General features: G+C 42.5%; 2 protein-coding genes across 5 annotated transcripts in view; both read left to right on the plus strand.

Moving 5' to 3' along the window:
• gps2 (G protein pathway suppressor 2) overlaps positions 1-20,739 on the plus strand; it is an 831,114-nt gene that overhangs the window by 750,964 nt on the left and 59,411 nt on the right. The gene's annotated exons all lie outside the window — the stretch shown is intronic.
• elp5 (elongator acetyltransferase complex subunit 5) overlaps positions 18,697-20,739 on the plus strand; it is a 9,874-nt gene continuing 7,831 nt past the window's right edge. Inside the window, exons 1-3 of the mRNA XM_037676173.1 lie at positions 18,697-18,977; positions 19,073-19,133; positions 19,243-19,323. Of these exons, the coding sequence (XP_037532101.1) occupies positions 18,923-18,977; positions 19,073-19,133; positions 19,243-19,323 (197 nt within the window). The 5' untranslated portion in view covers positions 18,697-18,922. The remainder of the gene's footprint in view (positions 18,978-19,072; positions 19,134-19,242; positions 19,324-20,739) is intronic.

The raw sequence follows: 20,739 nt of genomic DNA on the forward strand, positions 1-20,739 counted from the left end.
TGATATTGTATGGTATGATATTGTATGGTATGGTATGGTATGGTATGGTATGGTATGGTATGGTGTCGTATGGTATGGTATGGTATGGTATGGTATGGTATGATGTCGTATGGTATGGTATGGTATGGTATGGTATGGTATGGTATGGTATGATATTGTATGGTATGATATTGTATGGTATGGTATGGTATGGTATGGTATGATATTGTATGGTATGGTATGGTATGATGTTGTATGGTATGGTATGGTATGGTATGGTATGGTATGGTATGATGTCGTTTGGTATGGTATTTAGAAGATGACATTTGTTAAATTTATATTCCATGGGATGCAAACAAACAAAAAGAAATTAAGATATTTGTAACATTTTAACAAGTCAGAACTTCACCACGTTTTACAGACCTCGGTGAAAAATCAGAAACACAAATTGGGAAGCAGCATAAACCAGGGTTTTATTCCAACTTTTTCACTTGTTGATGGAGTCTTAGGGTGCTGGAACTGGAATCTCTTGATGCAACACCTCCTGATGAACATCTCAACTCAGCCATTTTAACAGTAAATGCGGCTGTAACTCAAAAGTGTTTATGTGTAGCAATTTAAGCAAGACAATCTTAAAACCAGTTACATAAAGCATTGAAAACACAAAACAATAAAAAAAAAAAGATTTTTTTTAAATAGCATGAAAAATAAAATAAAAGCATCTCCCATCTCTATCTTTTACCACTTACCTGTAATCAGGTCATGGAGGTACAGGAGTAGACCTCCCTCTCTCCAGTGACATCCTCGAGCTCCACCTGGGGGACCCCAACCTGTTTCCCATCCAGAGAGAATGCACAATCACTCCAGTGAGTTCTTGGTCTGCCCTGGAGTGGAACGTGTCCAGAAAATCTCCAAAGGGAGGCGTCCTATTCAGATGTCTGAAACACCGACTCCTTTCGATGCGAAGGAGCAGACCCTCTGAGCTCCCCCCGGATCAAGGAGCTCTTCATTCTGTCTCTAAGGTTGAGCTCAACCACCCTACGAAGGAGGCTCACTTCAGCCACTTGTATCCAGGATCTCATTCTTTCAGTTATAATTCAAACCTCATGACCTCAAACATGGCAGTGGTTCAATTAAAAAGGTTCCCCCGTCCAGAGGACAACCTCAGTCAAGACTCTATGGCCTGCCAACCAGATCTGTCCCATAGGTAGCCTTCACTGCTGTGTTTCAAGCCAACCGCCTGTTGGAATCTAAAAAGTAGGCTTTTACCACGTGCAAAACATACACCCATCCAAAACAATCAATCATCATGTACAACAATCAAATGTTTTAGGCCAGATGTCTAACTTGCTACTACAACTTGCTGGTTCCCACCCCTGGTCCCTGAGGAACACCATCCTGCATATTTCAGTTGTTTCTGCTCCAACACACCTGATTCAGTTATATAATTACTTCCTCAAGTTCTGCAGAAGCCAGTTAATCGCCCATTCAAATCAGGCGAGTCAAATCAAGGAAACAAGTAAAACATGCAGGACGGTGTTCCTCAAGGACCAGGGTTGGGAACCATTGGGTTAGAGTACCTCAGTGATCCTGAGGGCTACATTTCCTGGGGCATCGGTCCCTGGTTGAGTCTCCCATGGCAAACAGGCCTCAGGGAAGGAATCAGGCTGATTTGTGAACCTTGATGGATAAACGAATGCATCATGAAACCTCATCCAGATAAAGGGGAACCAGGGCACCACCCTGGAGCCTGACCTGGGGGGACGAGCCTTGGCTCTCAGGGCTCAGTCAAGCCAAGCCGGAAAGAGAGACAGGATGACACCTCAACGAGGGCCCACCACCTGTGAGGAGGAGGACGGTGAGCTGGGTGACATGTGAGGGCGGGCGTCTATTCCTGGAGTCATACGTATAAAATCAAAGCAAATATAAAAATCAGTCTGTCGAAGGACTCCTGTGAACATTCTGGGGGCTTCTATCCTCTTTCAACAATTTAGTTGCGTGTTTTACGAAATACTTTCTTGTTTTGAACAATTTATTATGAATGAAACAGATCGTTTGTCCCCGCGTCTGATGGTCGTGATATAAAGACATCGTGTTTTTGTTGTTGTGTCGCTTCGAGCTCGTGTTTGAAGCGCAGACTCCGTGTTTGGTGCTATTTTTGGCAGAGCTTGATACTTATAGGACACTGGAGCGGGGAGGAGTGTGAGCAAAGTTAATAACTGCGCACACACACACGTCTATCTTTCTATCTTTGTGGGGACTTTGCATTGACTTCCATTCATTTCTATAGCCTAACCCTGACCCTTATACTAAACCTAACCATTACCAGTACATACCTAACCCTAAACATAACCAATGAGACTTATACTTATGGGAACCGGGCTTGGGTCCCCACAAGGAGCAGTTGGTCCTCACAGTGTTGGATGTTTTGGTCAATTGGTCCCCACAATGTAACATTATACCAAACCACACAAACACACGAGTGAAAAAGAAAAGAAATTACTTGTCAAAAGAAAAACACGTCACACAAATAGAGCTCGATGGGATGTTAACAGGTAAATGACTTAATTGAAATCCTTTTATTTTTTTATCAGATGTTTTTTGGCACGTGACTTCATTTTTTCTATTTCAACAATTCAATTCACTTTATTTATATAGCGCCAAGTCATACATAAGTCATCTCAGGGCACTGAAGAGAACTGAATTCAAAATCTTACTTCTAACCTACAAAGCTCAAAAGCTGAAGCTTGAAGCTTCTGCCTCAAGTGGAGGAGTTTAAGTATTTTCGGTAGCAGGAGATCTAGAGATTGATCACTGCAGCTTCTGCGGTATTGTGTAATTTGTACTGGTCCGATGTGGTGAAGAGTGTGCTGAGCTATAAAGCGCAGTCGATATTACTCTCACTTATTGTCACAAACTCTGAGTAGTGATCAAAAGAACAAGACTGCAGATACAGGGGGTCAAAATGAGTTTTCTCCGCAGGGCAGCTGGACTCTCCCTCTGAAGAGAGGGTGAGAAGTTCAGTTGTCCAGGAGAGACTCAGGGTGGATCTGCTGCCTCTCCACATCTGACATGATCTGACGTTGAACCTAAAGTCCAGGCAGACACAGTGAACTCTCAGGGTAAAATAAAGAACAATATTTAATAAGGGAAAAGAAAAGTACATTATGGAATGAAGCGATCACGAGAGGAGCAGGGACGGACCATGACAACCTAGACAGGACAATCCTCGGACAGGGGAACGATAACAAAACGCAGAATATAAAGACACAGTAACGAGAGGGATGAACAAACACCTGTGAAAAGCAACAGGCAGAATCACAAGAGAGACAGGTGGAGTGACAACACGAGAGAGAGCAGAAAAACAAAAAGGGATCACAAGACACAGAACAGACACAACATCCAGAGGAACCGGTTGAGGTTGTTCGGACATGGATGCTCGCTAGGGAGGTTTTACAAGCATGTCCAGCTGGGAGAAGACCCTGGCCTGGGAACGCCTCCAGAAGAGCTGGCTGTGGAAAGAGATGTCTGGACCTCCCTGCTCAAGCTGCTGCCCCTGACCAGACTCTGGGACAAGCAGAATATTGGAAGATGGATGATCAGACGCACGACTGACCAAAATCCAAGGAGGATGCACAGCCACACATGAGGACCAAGAACATGGCACATACCAGAGTACCTGAATGAAGACAGGAAGGACACCGAGGGTTAAAATGGGCTGTTACTGGTGAGATAAATGGCCACAGGTGAGACTAATGACTTCCAGTTGGCAGGTGTGGGTGGAGGAACAGGGTGGAGAGGCAAGACTGGCTTAGGAAAACAGTGACGTCAAACCAAAGCCCTGAGGGACACACCAAACATGACAGATCACAAGGACAATGGAGGAACCTGGAAAATGAACGCAATGACACAAAGATATAATCCAAAACCAGTAAACACACAAAAAAAAACACAAATTATGACATAAATACCTTTCGAAGACCGTCATATTTGTGTTGATTGCAAACAAACAAGAATCCATGTTGAATAACCATCTTGCAGGGTTTTATGTCTGTGAGGTGGAACCGCCCATAAAAACCAGCAGACAAGTTTGGATACCGTATTTTTTGGACTATAAGGCGCACCAGATTATAAGGCGCATTAAGCGAAGCAAAACTGTGCGATAAGTCAAACTTTATTCAACTCATTCACAATAACTCACAACAACAAAGTCCACGCTCAATAATCCAGGTATACAATCCAACATTTGAAAAAAAAAAAAAAAAAAGAAGCTGTCCAGATGACCTGACTGAAAAAATGTTGGATTGTATACCTGGATTATTGAGCATGGACTTTGTTGTTTTGAACCAGTTTGACATGACTGTCGACGAGGAAGAGGGCGGGCAACAGAGGAGGGGGCGTGCCAAAGACACCATCTTAGCACCAACATAACTGGTTTGTTCCACTTTGGAGTAAGCTGTTGGGGGAAGAATCAGTTTTGTGTTGTGTGTTTCCTTGACTGATGAAGCCATCTGGATGGAAGGTGAAATGTTTCAGCACCAAAAAAAAAAAAAAGAAAGAAAAAGAAACTGTCCAGATGACCTGACTGAAAAATGTTGAATAACTCACAACGTTGTTCAGTTGTACCACATTAAATCAGTTCGAGGTCAGTAAGCACAACCAGAATTAATACATAAGGCTCACCGTCAATTTTTGAGAAAATTAAAGGATTTCAAGTGTCATAGTCCAAAAAATACGGTATTTAGACTTATGTTTTAGTTGCAGCCAGCAGTCTGAGTGGAATCTCAAACTACAGACTAATCTCGTTGTGGCTGCATTGTTCAGGAGCGCCGCTGCATCTTTGTCAGGGCATCACTGGACCAGAAGGCGGCACATGTCCCACGCCCAACCACCAGGCTCCTAATGAGGCCTGTCTCTGATAATCCTAATCAGTGCCGCCGATCGGGTCTCGGCCCCTTGCTGACATGCTGTCACGTTTTATTTATAACTCGCCCGACCCATCAGCGCTCGCTCTATGTTTGGCGAGCCTCGGCATTCCTAAATAGAAATAATTAGGTCTGGGTGGGAAAAAAAGAGGAAAAGTGAAAACGTGTCTGAGCGAGCGTATACCCCCGGAGCAGACGTCCCCCTGGTCCGTTCTTACAATCTCTCCGTCCATCCTGGCTGCTCGGTCTCCCCCTCTGTTTTGTTTTCTGGAGACAGAGGCAGCAGGCCGGCGGGAGGAAGAAAAGGAGGAAGAGGAGGGATGGTGAAACAGTGCTGGGTGTTGTGTGTGGTCTTCCAGAATACCACACACACATCGACGGCCAGATAGCATCGCCTGATCTTCGTCTGGGAGTTTTTTGTTTTGTTCTTTTAAACATACGACTGCAAATACTTAATGACATTAATTTAAGGCTCTATGATTAGAAAACTTTGAGTTTGGTAGCTCGTTGCTCTTTTTATTTACAAAATATACGATTTCTTAAAAAAGTTTTGAAGGGAAATGTGTCCCCACTCTGCAGTGGTGGTTTAACAGTCCTGGGTCATCTTTGCCGTATCATTTTCTGTATTGATTATGCTTTTCTACGTGTGTAAGCTGCCCATGCTATAAGTACTAATGCACCCCCATATCATCAGAGAGGCCGGGTTTTGAACAGTGCACTGATGACTGTCTGGCTGGTTCATTTTCTCTTTAGTATGGAGGTCATGGCGTACATGGCATAGTTACAAAAAAAATTTTTTAATTTCAATTTGTGTGTTTACAGATAAGTTTCCCATGTTGCTTCAGTCCATCTTAAATTAGTTTGCTCCACAGGAGATGGCAGTGGTTCTGCCTTTACTGCATGATCAGGCTTTAACCAGCAATTGTTGATAGTATGGAGAAATGTGTTCACAGGAAAATGATTTGCATGTGTGTTCCTTTGGCCAGAGCAAGTAAGAAGTGGGATGATGCAAGTGCGATGGGGGGCCAGTAGGCTTGAGGGTATTAAGTGGGGCCAGGAGAGTAATACCGGTAAGGTGGGGCAAGATAGTCACTTTTCCATTACCGGTAACTACCACTAGAGTCGCTTCATGTCTCTGTGGCTCTTCTCAGGTGTATGTGTGTACCCATTGCAACTTGTTTTCCCGCTCGGGGCGGGATCGTCACAGCAAAGTGGGCGGTATTGTAACAGGTCACTGTGTTCGAGCCATTCCAGTGGTTCTTAATCGCCACTTAATCGAACTTCAATTTCTTTAGCTCATCCCGGCACTGTGTACAAGTCCAGGTGTAGCCATGCTGCAATATCTCCCTGTAAACACGTTTATTTCTAGTGGCACCGTCGAGCTCACGCTGAGTCCTAACATTGGCCAATAAAATTAGGAAGGTTTGTACCTAGGCCTGTCGCGATAAACAATAAATCAATTAATCGCATGATGAATGAAAATTATCAACCTCGTTTTCATTTATCGGCTTTATCGTGTCTCTCTCTCTTTCTACTGAAGACACTGGATGACAAAAGGCTCCACTCCGGTGCTCTTCACTGACCCCTCCCTTTCGCTTTAAAATCTGTTTAATGACCAAAGTCGCGTTTTTGGATCGTTAAATTCAGCTAAGCTAAGGAAGCTAAGCTACGAGCTAAGCTAACAGGCCGACCTCGGGAATAAACCTCCGTCTTGTCGAAGTTCCAAAAATTCACAGTTGAAACCCGTGCCTTCGTGTAAAAAAGTTGTTTTTCTGCAAAAAGAAGCTGAGAACTTGTTTACTGATTTTTTTCAATTAAAAGCTTTGTGTAAAAAAAAAATGCTATGCTAAAGAGCTCAAATCACTGAGCATCCGCCATGTTACCATGTCAGCCCATGTCACTTAAAGGGCCATCCCTCCCATTTTTCTTAGACACACTGCTCAACTATCCATCCTTTGGTTCAGTCTTATGCTGCCATCAGGTGGTCAAAACATGTACTGCATGCCAAACAAATCAACATTTCTTCTAAAATTTGATAATTAATTATTGTTAAATCTCAAACAATATAATCCATCCATCCATTTTCTTTACCCGCTTCTTCCATTTTGGGTCACGGGGGTCGCCGGTGCCCATGTCCAGCAATCACTGTGCGAGGGGCGGGGTACACCCTGGACGGGTCGCAAGTCCATCGCAGAGAAACAATATTATCGTTTATCGCAATAATTTCTGAGACAATTAATCGCCCAACAAAAATTTGTTATTGTGACTATTTGTATCTCATGATTGGTTCACGTCTTTGGAGCGTCCACACCAGAAACTAGAAAAGATGACACACAGTTTTGCTGGTTGGGTCATCCAGTGACGTAGCTCCACTGGTCAATCGATGGCTGCCGTCTGCTTACGTTAACATCAGCACCTCGGAGCAGTCTACTTGGAACCTCAAATGGTTCCATAAACTGGGCTGAGTGGGGGTGGGTACCAACAGTGGGCATGCCCTTGACTGGAGCGGTGTGGTGCAGAATGAGACAGTGGCAAAGTGCCAGGTGAGTACTAAGATGAGTTAGGGCAAATACTAAGGGGAGTACAAAAAGACCTATGGCAGACTTCTTCTTTCCCCATCCAAGAAAGTACAGGTGCAAAATTACGAAACAGCAAAAAGTCCAAAGTGGCAAAAGTACAAATTAACCCAGAGCCAATAAACTGTATGTCAACAAAACTTTATTCAGTCAATGTACAAAAAAAAGGTTTGTTGAATTTTTCTTTTTTAACCTCCTGACTGTTTGATACTTTCTACAATAATGAGGTCCAAATGTAACCAATGTTTTAAAGAATAAGTCTCAGACAATCTGTCTGAAATAATGCCTTGGAAAAGGTCCCGACCAGCTGAAAGTGGTCTGAGAATCTTCTAAGTACCCACAGCAGGCCTGTAAACAGAACGCTCCTACATCCTCAACAGAGTGGACTTATCACGGGTTCCAATCTGGCGCAGGATCCAGGGGGACATGCAAAGTGAATGTATGTACGTGTGTCAAGGCATGTTGTCATCGCTTCGGAGCGGCTATAGAGGCTTGAAACAAACAACGCCGGCCAGCGAGGCGGCACATTTAATTGGCTGAGCCCAAACAGTCCCATTATAGTGCCAGAATATAATCCCACCCTTGAACCGTGGCTACAAATACGCCTCGGCTCCGATCGAAGACGCAGAGCTGCAACCAAAGATCAGCCGAGCGCAGACATCCAGGGAACACCGGAGACTCAAGGTGAGCTTCGATTGTCCTTTGAGACATCTTGATTTAGGAGTGAACTCAAGCGGCGAGTCACAAAAGGATGCAGCTGACTTGTTTTACTCCTCTCAGATGATTTTATCCAGATGTGTGCTGCCACTCGTGCTCCTTCACTTGGTGCTGGAGCAAATATCTGCTGCAGTTATCTCAAACAGGTCCAGAACCAGAAGGGTAAGTCTTGACCACGCCTCGAGCGAGAGAATTAAATGAGAAAACAGGAATTTTAGTCAAGATGAATATTTAAAACGTTGTTTTTTTGTTTCTAGGAGGTGGACTGGTTGGATCGGGAGCTCTTTTCTCACTTGTCTGACCCGTCAGACGTCTCTGTGGGAGACGCAGGGGACATACGCAGAGAGGGGGACAAGCGTCCCTTCCAGTCAGAGACCGCCGCTGCTCCGACCGTGAACGTCCCAGTTCAAAACCAGCAGCAGCAGAACCGTAGGGTTAATGAAAACAGGTGCGTCCTCAAGTAAAAAATATAAAAAAAATACAGATTTTTGAAGGTCAGCTCAGAGTAAGAGAGCTGTCAAAAAGCCAGTAGAATTAGTAGATGTTCTACTAAAACATTTAAAATGAAAATAAATGTGATCTTTAACTTATTAATTTGTCTTGTTTGGTCACAGGCGGAAAGTTGCTCGCTTGGATCCCATCGGACGTTTTCAAATCCCAACTTTCCGGAAACGAAAGGTGAGAAAAAAAGAATCGCATCGCTCGACTTGGAGAAACTCGATATTAGAAAAGATCACAATAACCGACTTAGTTGGATGTGGCGTTATTAATTCAAGCTGTGGTACGTTTTCTTCTTTCGTCCCACAATTCTCCGTGTAATTTCACATCTGTCTGTGAGAAAATTAAACATATTACTCGATTTCTATTAAATCGGTATCGCGATATTTCCGATATATTTTGCTGCAGTTTTAGTGAATCACTAATGTTTCTGTATTTTACTCAATCACTAATATCCTCAACACTGAAGTAGATCATACTGTTAGATCATGCTTGGTATTAAGAAATATTCTGAATTATAGTTAAATATCGGAACAATATCAGTTGTGATAAGCATCTCCGGTTTTAGTGAATCGAATCAATTCAATTACTGGCACAATAATATCGAGCCAGACTTTGATCCGATAACTTTAAAATATATTATGCAGCCATTTTTGGCAGACTTTATAGTTTGTATAATACTCAGAAGTCACCAGTGAAATGTACCGTCGCTTCTCGTGACGCGTATTAAAATGCAACAGCACAGATTTTTGTGCAAATATAGGAACGTCAGCAGTTTTCTTGCTTTAAAACAACAAACATCTAGATTTTTTAAGTTTTTAGGTTACATACTTCTATAATGTTTGTTATTTTTTATATATAAATCTTTCTGTTCAGTGGCCCGAGATGACTTCTGTTGTGACTCGGCGCTTATATAAACTGAACTGAATTTTTACATTCATAATTTTTAAAAAAGTTCTTATTCAGCTAAACTGATCCTTATGGTTTTCATTTTGCAGGATAAGACAAAAGTCTACAGTGAAGACTAAATGACGTCATCAAAGCACTCCACTATTGTTTTATACATTCATGTCTGTAAATTTATTTATTCTGGGACTTATGAACCACCGCCCTCTAGTGGTGAAAGACAAACATGACAGCTTGTTGTGTGCAAGTCAATAAAAATATAAAGATTGGTGTATGTTTTTTTTTTTTGTCCCCCACTCCTAATAATTCAACATATACAAGCTTTAGGATCCCAAAGCATTTTATTTTTCAAGCTACAGTTAAAGAAAACAATAACGGACTGCAGAAAATATAGAATTTGCTTGGGTATTCTCTTTCTTCACTTTCCACATATGTACAGCTGTCAAAGAACAGGATATGTACACAGAAGTCGTACAGAGTGCAACTGCTAATGAAGGACTCTCCCATCAACAACAACAAAAAAAAAAAACAAACAGGAAGGTAAAATTCTTCTAAAAGGGTAGAAACCAAACGAATGCCAAAACCTGTGACGCATCAATGCAATATTTTTGTATCCTACAGCTTTATTCACGCGAGAGAAAGACAGATCTGATGCAGGCACATCTCTAACCTCCCGTCTCAAAAATACTGTCAAGAAATAAACAATGACATATTTACCAGCCGCTCGACAACGAGCCTCACTTTGACAGCGTAAAGCACTGGAACCAGTCGTCTTACAGCCACGTTTACCCTCCTGACGAACGAAAAGGAAAAACATCAAAACCGAACGATGTAAATGTTCATGAAGAAAAAGGCTAAAACCATCGAGCTGAAGGTGAACACGGAGCACTCGGGTCGTGGACGTGGAGCCGGGCGCTGATGTTTCACACCCAGCTAATTCTACGAGTACATTTTTCTTAAAGGGACAGTTCAGACCCTTTAAAGCAGAGTTCTGTGGACATGTTATAAACAGTATCTTACCTGTTGCAGGCAGCCAACTGTTTAACCTAAGACTTTAATTCTGATTTCTGACCAGATTACCAGTCTTGCACTGATTATTTGGAGTCGGGTCACAGAGTAAACGGGAACAGGAGAGAAACCCAGACCCTCCAGTTGAGTGCTGGGTCTGCCACTAGGCCTCTTCCAGGTGGAACATGCACAGGAACCCTCCAGAAGGATAAGTCCCAATCAGAACTCAAGAGCCGCGGGCCAAATCTGCTACCTCAAGATGATAATTTAAATGTAAAATATTGTCTCTCTTCTAAAACTTTCTTTATAAAAACTGATAAATGCATCACTTAGTGTAGACTTCTCTTGCCAGCTGGCTAACTTTGAAGCCAGAAAGACGACTGGATCATTCCGTCATCATTGATTCTGATGTGGAAAGAGCGACGTCGTCGTCGAGTGAGACAGATCAAACTCGTGTTCATGAACCTGCAACCAAGACAATATATCTGGTATCTTACCAGATTAATGTATCAGCTGAACATGGCCCGTGGCTCAGACATATTCCTGCAGAAATATCATATTCCTGCAGAAATATCATATTCCTGCAGAAATAATTGTGTTGCAGGAAACTAATAGCATCACCGAGCGGTTTTAAAAAAATGGCAGCAACCTTATTCTGTTTTAACCCCCCACTCATACTAGCTGTGTTTTTCCCATCCAGTCAGAATTAAACCCGTTTTCCCCAAAATGAAGCCATCTGCAACAGGTAAGATATTAATCTTTAACCGTTCCAAAGAACCCCACTTTAAAGTCTCAGAACTATCCCTTTAAGGGGAGAAAGAACTTTTTATATTTTTACATTCAGTGCTCACCACTGACAAACCAAACCCTTTCAAGTCGTGACAGAACACGTTCAGAACAATAAAAATAAAATAAACGAGCAGCCTATCAAGCTTTTTGACGCATTCTAAACCAAAACCAGGAGGAAAGATGTTCGGCTCGTGCATTAAACTAAATATAAGCTTTCCTTTCGTTGCCGTTTAGATTCTGTGTTAGTTTGAAAGTTGAGATGAAAGGACTACTGAACTGAAAACGCTACTAATTTACAAGTCAAAATGCACCCTCAATAAATACGAGGATAAGTTTTAAAAAATATTTATATATAGATGCATATATATATTTATATATGCACACGACACGAACGGCGAACGGAACAATAAAGCCAGTTATTGTAGGAATTACTAAAAAAAAAAAAAAATTATTTTTTAAAAAGACTCGTAGTCGTCGCTGACATCCTCCGTCCGGTTCTTCACCGCAGCCAAAACGGAAAATAAAAAACAGAAAATACGAGGGGATAAATAAAAACGCTGATTGTCTAAATCAAGTCTGCAGTTTCCATCCAGGTGATAATTTCGGCTGTTTCGGCTGTAGGCAACAAAGAAAGAAAACGTTGGAAAACGGGTAAATAAACAGGGAGAATGGGGGAGGTCTCCTTGTCCCTTCGGTCCTCTGCACTCCTAGGTGTCCTTTTTGTGTCCTGACCGCCGTGAGTCTCTGCACTTTTGACAGTAAAAGATGTCGGGGACGTTGGACTTCTTGATCTTGGCGCACGACAGGTGCACCCAGATGCCGCACTGGTTGCACTCGATCATCGGCCGTCCGGCGAACGGCTTCCCGCAGTAACAGGTGATCAGGTCCCACGAGTCGTCTCCTGCGTGGGCGAAATTATAGAATCAGAGAGGACAGTCCAGGTGATGATTATTAATTTAGGAAGAGTTCCGTCTTACCTGACTCCACCATGATGTCTTCATCTGCGATCCACGTTTCGCCCTCGCTGGAGCTCAACTCGGCGTCCCGCATGGATTCGTCCGGCTGCGGCTTCCCCTGCGCCGCCGAGCTGGAGCCCCCGAGCATCGACAGCTCCTCCCTCGCCACTCGTACCTCGGGGTTCCTCGCCTCGGAGTCCGTCTCGCTTTGAGCGGCCGAGCTCTTCGGCTTCTTAGCCTTCGGCTGTTTGGAGGAGTTTTTGCTGCGTTTGATGCGGGCCCTTTTCTCCCCCTCGCTGCTGCCGCTGTCCTGCGACGTCATGGCGGAGCCCAGCGAGAGCTTTTTCAGCTTTTTGTCCTTCTTGCGCTCGGCTTTGGAGCCGGCCTGGCTCCCGTAGAGGGAGTCCTTGAGGCGCATCTTGTCCAGCAGGGTGCTGTCGGAGTGCGTGCGGTGGAGGCTCTTGCCCTTGTTCGCTCGCGCTTTGCGCACGAACGTGTGGATGGTGTGAATGTCGGAGCTCCCGTCCGCCCAGGTGTTACCCATGGAGCTGCTGCCGCCGCCGTCTGCGGACAAACCTGAGCTGTGGGCGGAGCTGGACGAAGTGGGAGACCAGGAACTTTCCTGCAGGGCAACAAGAACCAGTTAAGAGTCCATCTTCATGCCTGAAGAAATTAACATCTGTGTCCAGATGTGGCTCAACATTAAATCACATTAACCTTTACATTTAGTTAAAATGCTGCCAAAACACTTCCATACGGGACATTAAATTTAGCTTTGAGGTCTGAATATCCCTTTCCAAAACGATCTGCGTACGTGACGTAAAGCCAACACGTTCCAACATCTCAGTGAGGTGAGGAGCCTCTTACCTCTTTAGAGTTGGGGATGTAACCAGCGTAAGCCAGAACGAAACTACAGAACTTGTTAAAGTCCTCAACAGTCCTCTTTCTCCTCTCTGGGGGCTACAAAACACACACACACACCTTAGTTAGAGAAATGGCATCTTATTTACAGAGGATTCAACGTAAAGTTTATTTCAATTCATTCGATGAATTATTCTTTTTACAAAAACACAAAGTACTCACCAGAGATTCTGTTTTACACGTCAAAAGTGAATCTGGGGAAAAGAAACAGGGGAAAAAAAAAGGTAAATTTTGACGTCATCACATTTTGGTATTAGTGGTGTTCTTTTTTTTAAACAAGCAAAATAAAGTCAGATGACAAATGGGGTCAAGTGTGTTCCACAAGGCTCTTTCCTAGGTCCACTTTTTATAAGGTGGTAAAAGGTAAATTTCGACATCATCACATTTTGACATTAGTGTTGTTCTTTCTTAACAAGCTAAATAAAGTCTGATGACGAATCAGAGTCAAAGTGACATAGTTTCTTTATTGTCATTCGCACCACATGTGGTACATATGATGGAATGAGATTGTGTACTCAGGGTCCCAGTTACATACCACAATAAAATAAATAAATAAATAAATAAATACACAATAATAAAACAATAGAAAAGAAGGAGTCAAGTGTGTTCCACAAGGCTCTATCCTAGGTCCACTTCTTTTTATAATTTCATGTAAACAATTTAGATATAAAACATTAGCCACATGCTACAATTTTAGGTTGATTATACAATCTTGTTTTGCGCTGCACACATATGCTTTTTGAAAAGCTACAAGTAGCTTTTAATGTGGTTCAGTCCAATGTGTGCGTTACTGAAAACTCGTGTTGAATACCAATACATCAGAGCTTGTCTAAAACAGGGCAGCTGCCCCCCTTCATTAATTTTCAAGGCTCTGAGCTACAAGTAGTATCTCAGTATAAACATTTAGGTTTTATTACGGACGATGCTCATCACTGGTCATGTTTGTGTGCTGCTGCTATTCTTGGCCAGGTCTCTCCTGAAAGAGATTTTCAATCTCAGCGGGATTTACCAGCTTAAATAAAGGTTAAAAAATAGGGGTAATGTAAAGGCATGTCTAATCTTACAAATAAAAACTATGGGGTAGGGCTAACACTAGATATGGGATTTAGTCAAGCCTAAAACTAATGCTGGTTGTCTAAATCAGAGGTATTAATATTTTTTCCTTTTATGGCGATTTTCACTTAGTTCCAGCAATCAAAAGGTTAAGAGATGAATTAAAGCCTGGTCACACAGACTGTATATCATAATGTAAAGATCAAGTTCTTACTCTGGTTATTGAGTAACATGGCTTGTTGCTAATCCGGGATTTGTTTTGTCAAAATAATAATGTATTTTTCCCCATTTAAAAAACATTTTGAAACACCACCTAACCTCCTCTTACATCTCTAATAGATTTGTAGCGAAGGTAACACACTTAGCTGAAGCACCATACATATCAAACAAAACGTGAAAGAATTTAAGCTGAAGCACCATACATATCAAACAAAACGTGAAAGAATTTAACCTTAGTGATAAACTTGAATGTCAACTACTGGGTAACAACTAAAATAAGCAGTTTTTCACTTTTTTTTTTGTCTAGTTCTGTCAGCAGAAACACACATCAAAAGCTGTGGATCTATTGTAGTTCATCAGCAGATAAAGATATTTTTGTTTAAGCCCACATTTATAAATAAAATTCTAGATGTGTAACAACTCATCCTCTAGCTACAACATACTCAACTCTGGTTGACAGTGTTGGGTAGGAGCTAACAGGCTGTTAGCTAATGCTAACAATGGGACTAATGTTAGCATTCACAGGCTAACACAGCCCAGTACACATAAAAATCTTATGCGACGCAACACATCCGGGCTCTTTATCGCTAATCACCGTTTTACTCTGTACTTAATAGCACCAGTCACTAAATTTGACCATTGAGGAGATGGTTCCTCATGTAAATCACAATGGTTGTTTCATGGGGTAAACGATGTTCCGACCGGGCGGACGGTTCGTTAAAGCGCAGTTTTCCACTTCATCCCAAAAACCAGGAAATGCGAAGGACCTCAAACAGAAGAGTTGAATGCAGAAGCCTGGAAACTTCAACCGCGAGGATCAACCTTCGAAAACGTCTAGAATCTGCTCCGATCACTTTTATTCCAGTAAATTAAAACAAATCTAGATCAGTGATTTTGTTAAACAATGTCAGATTTTAACTTTATGTGTGCTGAAAATACACTCGTCATGATTTAGAACGTCTCTACTGTAGTTAGCTCAGCTATGCGCTAAACCTCCACACTGTAAATACTCGCTTTGCCCACATACCGGTAGATATCCGTCATAACTTTGCGCAGTATACGCCTCAAAATGTAGATAAATGTCCTAGTCATCAGTCTTAACATATTACCAGCAGTTTCTTTATTGGAGTATCTATACACGTAAGCCATTGAGATCGTCATCGTCTCTAGCTCTCTTGCCTACTATAATGGTGGTAAAGTGGCGTCATGCACTTCCAGTTGAGAAGTGTGGGAACCATGTGCTGGGCTTATTTATAAGACATGCTTGGCAGGTAGAGCTACTGTAGTGATTAAAATAATAATAAAATAGGTAAGCAAACTTGGTGATGATGCGATAGGTTGCTCATCATTTGCAAAGGGCTCCTGGTTACTTGTATGTTTTCAGGATTAAAGAGAAACTACTAGTCATGGGTCTCGTATCAGCCTTGGTGAACCCCTCAGCAATGACGACTTATCCGTTACGGTGTTATTAATATCTTAATAAGTTGGGAGTAAGCCAATGTTTGCCTAACTCTTAACCCAAAACCTGTTCCTTAAACCCTAAAATGGTTTATGGCTAAAGGGTCAGTGAGCTACAACTGTTGAGGACTTGTTGGAAACAAAACTGCAAGAAAATATGACAATTTTCACTTGGAGTGATATGGACCAAACTATTGCCCAAACTCCTGGAAAATATTTGGCCAAAATTATTTGATGTATAGCAGGAGTCTGTGACTTACTCACAAGGGAAATTTGTTGTGCAACATTCTGGTCCTGAGAACGCTCTTCACAACCCAGTGAGATACTAACTTAACCTTAAAATATGCACGTTATCAATGTTTATTTTCATTTATATGCTTCTAGGACTTGCGACCTCTCCAGGTTGTCCCCTGCCTATCTCAAAGTGATAGCTGGACATGGGCACCAGTGACGACCCGAAAAGGAAGAAGCGGGTGAAGGTAATGGATGAATAAACACGTTCTACATCATCAATGATTAGGGTTTAATGTAACTCAGAGTCATGGTTTTTGTAAAAATTGCTAGAAAGCAGCAAAAATTTCTCGCCTTTGTTTACAACTAAATTTAGCAATCGGTTCAAGAGTTCAGAAACTTTACGCACCATCTTACTAACTTTTGAATTACTCGGCACCGTTTTCTGCCTCGAAATGGCCCGACTTCTGAAGACTCTCATCCCTACGGCTTTTAGTCGCAGTTTCTTTACAAAAGGAGAGATGAACTGTACCCTTTCGCTTTTGACCTGGCACCTCGGATTCCAACGTACTGACTTTATTTACATCTAGGGATTATTTTACAGACTCATCTGTTGGTAATACGATCATAGAAGGCACTCGTATAATAAGTCATGTGGAGTGAAAAGGATAGAAGGATAGGAAAAGAAGAAAGTAGCCAAAGCCAACTGAGGTAAGTGGCATCACATTGGATCTATTTTGCCACTGAATCTTTAGCTTATTGTGATAAACAGTGCTGATTGTTGCCTTGAGGCTGTTAGCATCATCTAGCTAACTCAGCTTAATGGGGATTATGAACATGCACGTTGAGTTTATTCAGTTTGATGGAAATAGCCAGCTAGCCGAGCATAATGCTAGTTGTATGCGACCTCCATCAACCAGTCAACTTTTTAACCATGAACTTAATTTATTCGTTTTTAGCACCTGAATGAGACATTATGTGCAAGTGCTGAATAAGCTACACCGATGTCGAAGGGGTTAAAAATATAAATTCGGGCTGGCACAAGTCCAGTCAGGTGGATAAGCGGACAGATAAATGTATTTCATAGTCGAAATGTAATGCTGGAAGCCGATCACCAGTCGAGGCAGGCTCTCTGGGAAGAAAAAAGCTCGAGTTGGGAGAAGCAGCTCGGCGTTAGCTAGCACGTCGTCGGGCGTGTCGCGCCTGTCAGCGTCGAGGTTCGAATCCAGTAACAAAAACATCGCCTTTGAGACGGACAAGAAAGTTATTTTAGTCTTAACGCTGCAAATTAAAGCAGCAGTTTTCGGTGGGTGGAGGAGGGCGGAGTGGTTAGCTAGCTCTCTTAGCGTTAGCTCGATGATTCGGCGCGGACTGCACATGTCGATGACATCAAGTTAGCCAACTAAAATGATGGCATTTAAACTATACTGTTCCGCACGAAACTGCTTTTTTGTTGTTGTAAACGTTTAGCAACGAGCAGTACGTTAATGTGAAGCAAGCCGCGCAGACGTAAAGAGCCTACGCAACCACAGTTAGCATTAGCATGTCACAACGTAATAAAGCACACAAGCTAGCGACAGGTTTATGAACACAGCAACACAATGTTAAAAAAGATGATTTTTTTTAACGATACCTTGGTGATCAGACATTATGTCGAGCATTGTCGCCTCGCAGACAAGGCCCCGATCCAAAAAGGAGAAGCCGCTTTCGAGCTAGCCGGAGAGTAGCCGCCGTCCCTCGGAGGCTTTTCCCCGGCGTGGCTGCACCTTTACGCCGGGTAACTTCAGGGACTGGAAAACCAAGAGGCCCGGAGCACTGAATAAACCCCCGTTGAAGACGCTTCACTTCGGTTTGGAGTTGTAATGTATTCCAACGTCGCAGAAACGTAACAACGGCTACGGTTAACAGCAGAAACAAGCTACTGTTGGTCAAAAATAGTAATTCCTCCGTAGTGTGGGCCACTTAAGCTCCCCGTTCTTCGGCCTCGAATGGACTAAATACATGTTAAAAATGTAAAATCTCCTTAAAGTAGTGCAAACGCTAAATGCAGATCAGCATTAGTTACTCGAGTGAAGTTCATCAATTCTTCTCTGCGGGCACACAAATCCACTAGACTTTGGGCTTTATTCCGCGCGGCAGCAACCTCTCGAAGGAGGGGGACCGAGGTTAAATTGGATCAGTCGAAAGGACGCAGCGGGAGGGATATCCGCTTGTGATTGGTTGTTTAGGTTAATACCCGTTCACTGATTGGTTAAAACGATCAGAGTGGGTTGGACATGTCAGCCCCTCGGATGCAACCTAGCGCTTCAATCTTCGAAGCTGCTTGAAAGATTCTTGTGATGCATTCTGGGTAATGTAGTTTTTTAAGGCCAACGCACCACTACTTAATCTAGGCTCGTAAAATATAACAGAACTTCATTTCCCAGTGATTGGAAACACAATTTACCGGAAGTGTCGGCTGGAATGTTTTCCGAATGTGGAAAAATACAAACATGATACTTCACAAAGCTTGCTGGACTTGGCACAAATGTTACTTTTTTATTTGTGAAATTCACCTTTGAGCAACTTTACACGCTTTTCTTTGCCTTTAAACTAAATTAAAAAAAAAATCTTCCCCGTGCTTAATGTCGTTTGAATAGGTGGTAATTCAAGAAGTATGCTAACTAGCTAACGCTATCTGTGAAGCATGTTGTCTGAACTACTGCAGGGCATTGAGACTGGAGGCTTTCTTGTAATACAAGGTAAATTCTTTGAATGCTTTAAACTTGTAACAAAATACACCTGTGATCTCTGTTGTTTGAATATGATGCTTCATGTATGCTACGTGCTTCAATAGATTCGTGTAGTTACTCTGGAAGGCATCTTCTGAAGAGCTTCATCAATGCTGCCTTGAACAGGTACAGTGTTGTAGTGACTGTTAGAAAACCTGCTTACGTCTAATATTTACTAATAGAATGATAATTTAGATATAATAATCTCCCTTTCTTCTATTTGCTGTGACATTAGGACAGAAGTTGTTCACGTCCTTGCCTTTGATGTGAGTGAAGAAGAGTTGAAAGATGGATTGAAAACCTCAGATGCTCAAAGGTAGATAAAGCTGAATATCAGCAGAATTCTAATAATTCCTCGTTACATTTCATCTTTAAAACTTGTTTGAGCCTACATGTTGAGAAGGGTAAAGGCAACATTTCACTTAGATTTTCCTATTTTGATTCCACACATTTAAAGCAGGTGCATTTACATCAAGTTTGTGTAAATTTGGCAGTGGGGTTTTAAAGACATTTGAACTTTAATGCACTTTTACACACAGCGTCAGATCGGCACCATTTGTGTTTATAGGCAAATTAAATAACACAACATTACCACTAGATATCCTGATGCATGCTCAATAATCCAGGTAGAAAAAAAAAGAAGTTAAATCTGGAGGACCAGATTTAACTTTTTAAAATCACCACTAGATCTAACAAGGTTGAGTCAGGTCCTCTGAAAGCAATTATCCATTGTTAACAGGGGCGGAGGTCTCCATGTTCAACTGTTCCCCTCTTACGATGCTGTTATTACGAGTTTCACTCAACCCCCTGTGAATAGCAAGCAGCCATCAGGGCACTAACAATCTATTGTTAGTCTGATGGTCCTCCTTTATCATGTGAACAGCTAGCCAACCAGCAAACTGGTTGATCCACTATGAGAAGGTGCTGCTCATAAGACTGAGTTTATTACAGCTCCTCAGACTGAAGAAGTCTTTTGGATAAAAGACAAAATGTTTCAAGAAGGAAGAACTCATCCAGAGGACCTGACTTAACCTGGTTAGATTTATCTACCTGAATTGTTGAACATGCAGCAGGATATTACCACTAGGCTTTTTTACTTTTTCTTTTTTTACCGCTGGGAAACCTTGGATGTTCTGTATCTGCTGGACCCGGTAGATACAGACCCGGTTCTGGAGGGCAGTCATCGTCCGTTTCCGCGGTCGTTATTATCATCATGCTGCTAACGGGACTGCGCCGCTAACAATTTGGGGGAGTGGTGGCGCAGAGGTTGGAAGATGGGCCTGTTATCGGAAAGTCGCAAGTTCAACTCCCGGTACCGTCAACATCAAAATGTGTGTGGAAAAGGTGGAACACCCACACCTCCCTTCACCCTCATTCGCCCCACTCTGGGCCCCTGAGCAAGGCCCATAACCCCCACCATCTGCTCCCTAAACAGGTCTCTTGAAAATGAGTTCTCGTGGCTCAATGAGACTACCTGTATAAATAAAGGGTAAAAAAAAAAAACACAAGACCACGCCACTCACAGAACCATGCTGGTAACAGGACCATGTTGCTAAGAGAACTACACTGCTAACAGAACCATGCTGCTAATGGGACCATAATGCTAAAAGAACCACACTGCTAACAGAACCATGCTGCTAACAGAACCATGTTGCTAAGAGAACCACACTGCCAACAGAACCACGCTGCTAACAGAACCATGCTGCTAACGGGACCATGTTGCTAAGAGAAC

This window comes from Nematolebias whitei, chromosome 1 (genome assembly GCF_014905685.2).
Source record: "Nematolebias whitei isolate Nwh7 chromosome 1, NemWhi1, whole genome shotgun sequence".
Lineage (NCBI taxonomy): Eukaryota > Metazoa > Chordata > Actinopteri > Cyprinodontiformes > Rivulidae > Nematolebias > Nematolebias whitei.